At 45.9% G+C, this 4,649-nt stretch overlaps 1 protein-coding gene across 1 annotated transcript in view; it reads right to left on the bottom strand.

Annotated features, from left to right (window-relative positions):
- The window catches only part of ZFYVE26 (zinc finger FYVE-type containing 26), a 60,808-nt gene that overhangs the window by 35,816 nt on the left and 20,343 nt on the right, over window positions 1-4,649 (bottom strand). The window contains exons 14-17 of the mRNA XM_007449003.1: window positions 3,482-3,683; window positions 2,280-2,543; window positions 329-448; window positions 70-234 (exon numbers count right to left, since the gene is read on the bottom strand). Of these exons, the coding sequence (XP_007449065.1) occupies window positions 70-234; window positions 329-448; window positions 2,280-2,543; window positions 3,482-3,683 (751 nt within the window). The remainder of the gene's footprint in view (window positions 1-69; window positions 235-328; window positions 449-2,279; window positions 2,544-3,481; window positions 3,684-4,649) is intronic.

Below are 4,649 nucleotides of genomic sequence, written 5' to 3'. Positions count from 1 at the left end.
CTCTTTCCCGTTCCACTGTGTCCTCTCCCCATTTCAACCTCATCTGCTCCCATGCAGTCGGGCCTGTACCTGGCAGCTGTAGTGCTTCTCTCAGTGACTGAAGGATCTGCTCCAGCTGCTGGGAGAGGGTAGCGTGGCTAGCGACACAGTCCTCGGTGAGGCTGGGCCAACACATCTGAAGCAGCTCAGCAATGCTGCACCGTGGGGGACCTCCCCCCTTTTCCTCTACACTCTCTACGGAGAGCAAATGAGAAAGAAAAAGTGAGGTCTGATGCTGACCTCATGTTCCGAGGCCGGGAGGTTAAAAAGGGGTAGTAAAGCAGCTCACCTGATTTGATTTGTCCGGCTGACAGAAGTGGGTAATTGAGAATCTTACTGATCTGCTGAAGAACGCTTGGAAAACCTCGAATGCCATCAGCACTGAGGAATACGTGGTCTAGCCGGCGACCTGGAAACAGGATGAATCGAGAAGGAATGCAGAAAAAAATAAGGTACTTTCAGAGATTGACACTCTGTCCTGTATTTACTTGTGAAGTTTTATCTTCTCCAATATTGAGGAAGAAACATACGCTGTGCCATTTTTCATGACAACCAGCATACCGGGCTTATTCCATGCCCACTGTTCCAGGGCTACCTCTGGCAAGATGCCTCAGCTGTCCACAGCAGCAGACCCAGAAGCTCTGGCATTCCTAGCCAGCTGTCCCAAGCCGATCAGGCACTTCTTGTGCATTTGCCTTGGTACGTCCTTCAGCCGAGAACTTGAGCTGGGATCTTATCTGTATCTTGACACCCTGACTAGACTATAAATAACTTTACGGACAGAGATTATTCCTTATACCTCTCCTGTACTCCCATGTACTTGGGATAATCTGGAAATACAGTAGGTACTAAGTTAATTCCTGATTAATTGGCATGAAACCAGTCAGCTTGAATATTATTAGTAGCTTGGATAATATCTCCATTCATTTTAGAATATAAGTACTAGATGAGGGAGAGGGAAATTGTTCGATAAAAACAGCATTGTGTATGCCACGGCATACTTTCCTAGAAGGACTAGGTCAATGTTAAAGGACTTTTAAATCAACAGCTCAGAAGTGATTTGGAAGGGTGTGCAGAATAGAGTTATCACAGCAGGCCTGAGACTGCTATCCTTGGAAAGGGCTGCTTGCAAGGTTGGTCCCTGGTTGGTGTCTGTGAACTTGACTGGTAAACGGTTTCCTACACTGATATAAAACTTTCTCTAAATGATGAGAGCGACTGATTGTGCCTAAACTGTTTGTACAATGTGGTTTATGCTGAACACCTGCCTTCCTCCTGAGAGCCTGGAATTTTGGTACATGCTGGGCAGAGGGTCCCTCTGCCACCAGCTCCCAATAAAAACCTTGGGCACTGGCTCACTAATGAGCTTCCAGTAGACAACACTTCACACTTGTTTGTTGTCACAACTCATTGCTGGAGGAGTTAAGCACATCCCGTGTGACTCCAGTGGGAGAGGACTCTTGGAAGCTTGTGTCTGATTTCCTCCAGACTTTACCCCATGAACCCTTCCCCTTTGCTAATTTTGCTTTGTGTCCTTTTGATGAAATAATTCGTAGCCATGAGTAGGACTATGTGCTGAGTCCTGTGAGTTCACCCATCGAATCACTGAACCTAAGGGAGGCTATTCATATCATATCTATTCACCATTCCTCCCTCCATATTACTCAGAGAGAACATGTTACTTTCTCTCTCCCTGGTCAGTCCTTCCAATGCTGGGTGTGTGTATCAAGGATGGGTGGGGAGTGGAACTTTGCCTAATTCTTTCTTCACATTCCTCTACCTTCATTCCTCCAAGAATTCCATATACACATTCTGGGATATTATTAACCTCAAGGTACAATCCTCCCTCCAACTCTGGTCCACTAAATTTTCCCTTATACCTGGTTTACAAGCTTGAGACTCAGGTTTTAGGTTAAGTGGGATTCACTCTGGAGGAGGTATGCAGTTTAAGGGCACAAATTCCATTGGTACCATTTTTGAATGTATATTTCTTCCTTGAATTTATCTATAAACCAGAAGAGAATTTCCCCAAATGACTGGAATTTGCTATATCTGTTAAGAAGGCGAGACTCAGTAAACTATATTTAAGTTGCCAGACCGGACATGAGGAAATGAACTAATAATCCTTTCTCCCCATCCCTCCTTCCCCGATAACTTTCTTCTTGCACGATTATTAAGCATCTCAGAACCCCATCTCCTCATTTGAGAATTAAGGGATCAAGCAAAAGCAGCACACTCACCCCGACTCTCAAGGCTGCTGTTCAGGCGCCGTTCAGCAGTTTCCAAGAGCTGCTTGCCGGTTTTCCAGAGCTGGCACTGAGAGCAAGCCAGGTCAAATGCAGCCATGGCGGGGGGGCTGAGGTCTTCCAGAACCTCTCTCAGGGGGGCAGTGGGCTCCAGTGGGCTACTGCTTATCCAGAAGTCCTCCTGGAGTGTGGGGATGGGGTCTCCCGAGGTGCTGAGCAGCTTGTCGGTCACATCAGAGATGGAGTAAAATACCATCCCTGGACACCCAGCAGTGGGATACAAGGCAAGAGGTTAAAATGACTCTCATAGCACTTTTATTTTGAAAAGTAGTTACTTAAAAAATGTCTGAGGTCCTTCTGCACAGTATACCATCTATGCATATCAAGACCATCATTACAGCCCACTCTTACGGCATCAAAACAATGGCATGGAAAGAAAGACCACGAGAAACTCAAAAAGGTGGCGTTTAGATCCAAATGGGATCTAAAAGTAGGACGAAATGAGGTAGATCCGTGTGTGCTCATCAGAAAAGATCTCTAAGATACATCACTAAAAAAGCAAGGTAGAAAATAGTGCTTGTTGGAAGAGCTCATTTATATTAAAAACAAAAAGGATGTAAAGAAAATCTCTGGGAGCTTACAGAAGGAGCAACAAGTGATGGTAACTTGATATGTAGAGCCTAGACCAGCAAGAGATGTAAAAATATGGGACAAGATTCCACTTTCAAGAAATAAGGAAAGGACGAGCCCTTTCTGCAGTGCAGCCAAGGGTGGGAATTGACATCTGTGAATCCCAGGCCACAGGTGTTAGATACAACTTCTTCTCTTGCTAGAAAAGTAGAATAATGTGCTTTATCCCTGAATGACTACATGGGAAGAAAATAATCAACTCCCCAAATCCCAAGGTTAATGGCTATCAAAACACATGGTGGAAACTGCATTCACACTCTTCAGTGTAAGTCACGTGGGACAAGCTTCATGGAGGAGCTCGAGGGGCAGGTAAGTGACCACCGTGGTCGGCGAGGTTAGGCACAGCTAGAAAATGACTCTGTAGGTGTCAGGACTGCTGTTCTTCAAGGCAAGCGTCCTTCTCTAGGTTTCTGCTCACCTTCATGATGAGCCTCTGATTTGGGTGGTTTTTCCCCCACACCCTCCTCCCGCAGCTCCCTCACCACCTGGCAACAGGGAAGCCGGACCTGCGGCTGCAGCGCTGCCAATGGCCTGCAGAGTTGAGCGGCCGCTGCCTGTTCTTCGGATGGTGCCAGTACCCCCGTCCGAGTTCTGGTTTTCGATCTTGTGCTCTACTCGGACCAGCTCCTGGATGACCTCCTGGTAGCGCTCCATGAACAGCAGCTCCCCGGAGCTGGGCGAGGATTTCAGGTTGAATGTGAACACCACCTGCCACAGGAGAGGAAGCAGTGTGGCTTGCGGCAGGCCCACTGAGGTGGAGAGTGTCTACGGATCTGAGATCTTGCTAGTCATCAGACCCTGGCCCTAAGACATCTGCTTTGTGGGGCTGGAAGAACACTGGACATTCAAAGAGTAGATCAAATGTAGAAATAACTCATAAAAGTCAGCAAGTGGGGCCACTGAAGCCCCAGCAGAAAATAGGCAAAAGATGTGGACAATTTCAAAGAGAAAATACACAGGACTAATACACAGGTAAAAAATGTTTTCCCTTCCCAGTAGTTCAGGGAATTTAACATTAATACTACCTTGCATCTACCATAATGACAAAGTGTAAAAATAAACCCTCAGGGGGTGGTGGCGGAATGAACTGTCACAACCTTTTTGAAAAGCAATTTGGCAGTCTGCAGAGCTTTAAAAATGTTTATATTCTTTGACTCAGTCGTTTTTATGAAAAACTTTCTTAAGGAAATAATTCAAAAGTCAATGTATAAAGGTGATAATCTTGACACTATTTACTACAACTATTACCAGGTTGAAAATAAATGTGAGTTAACAGGGAATGGTCAAATGCAGCTACTAGATCAGACTATCATAAGGTCACTAAAATCAGTTACTAGGCAAATGCTTATATTATAATGTAAAAAAGGCACTAAGTTTTAGATTCAAAATGATCTTGGCTCTATATAAAAGTCACATACTTCTTGGAAAAACATTGGCAAAAATATGCTTTTATCTTTAGTATTGGTTGTTCTGGACAATAGGTTAAAAGTAATTTTAGGCCTTCCCTGGTGGCGCAGTGGTTGAGAGTCCGCCTGCCGATGCAGGGGACGCGGGTTCGTGCCCCGGTCCGGGAGGATCCCACATGCCGTGGAGCGGCTGGGTCCCTGAGCCATGGCCGCTGAGCTTGAGCGTCCGGAGCCTGTGCTCCGCAATGGGAGAGGCCGCAACAGTGAG

This window comes from Lipotes vexillifer, unplaced genomic scaffold (genome assembly GCF_000442215.2).
Source record: "Lipotes vexillifer unplaced genomic scaffold, Lipotes_vexillifer_v1.1 scaffold629, whole genome shotgun sequence".
Taxonomy (NCBI): Eukaryota; Metazoa; Chordata; class Mammalia; order Artiodactyla; family Lipotidae; genus Lipotes; species Lipotes vexillifer.
Note: the sequence above shows the minus strand (reverse complement) of the source record. Positions and strands in the feature narration are given on the sequence as shown.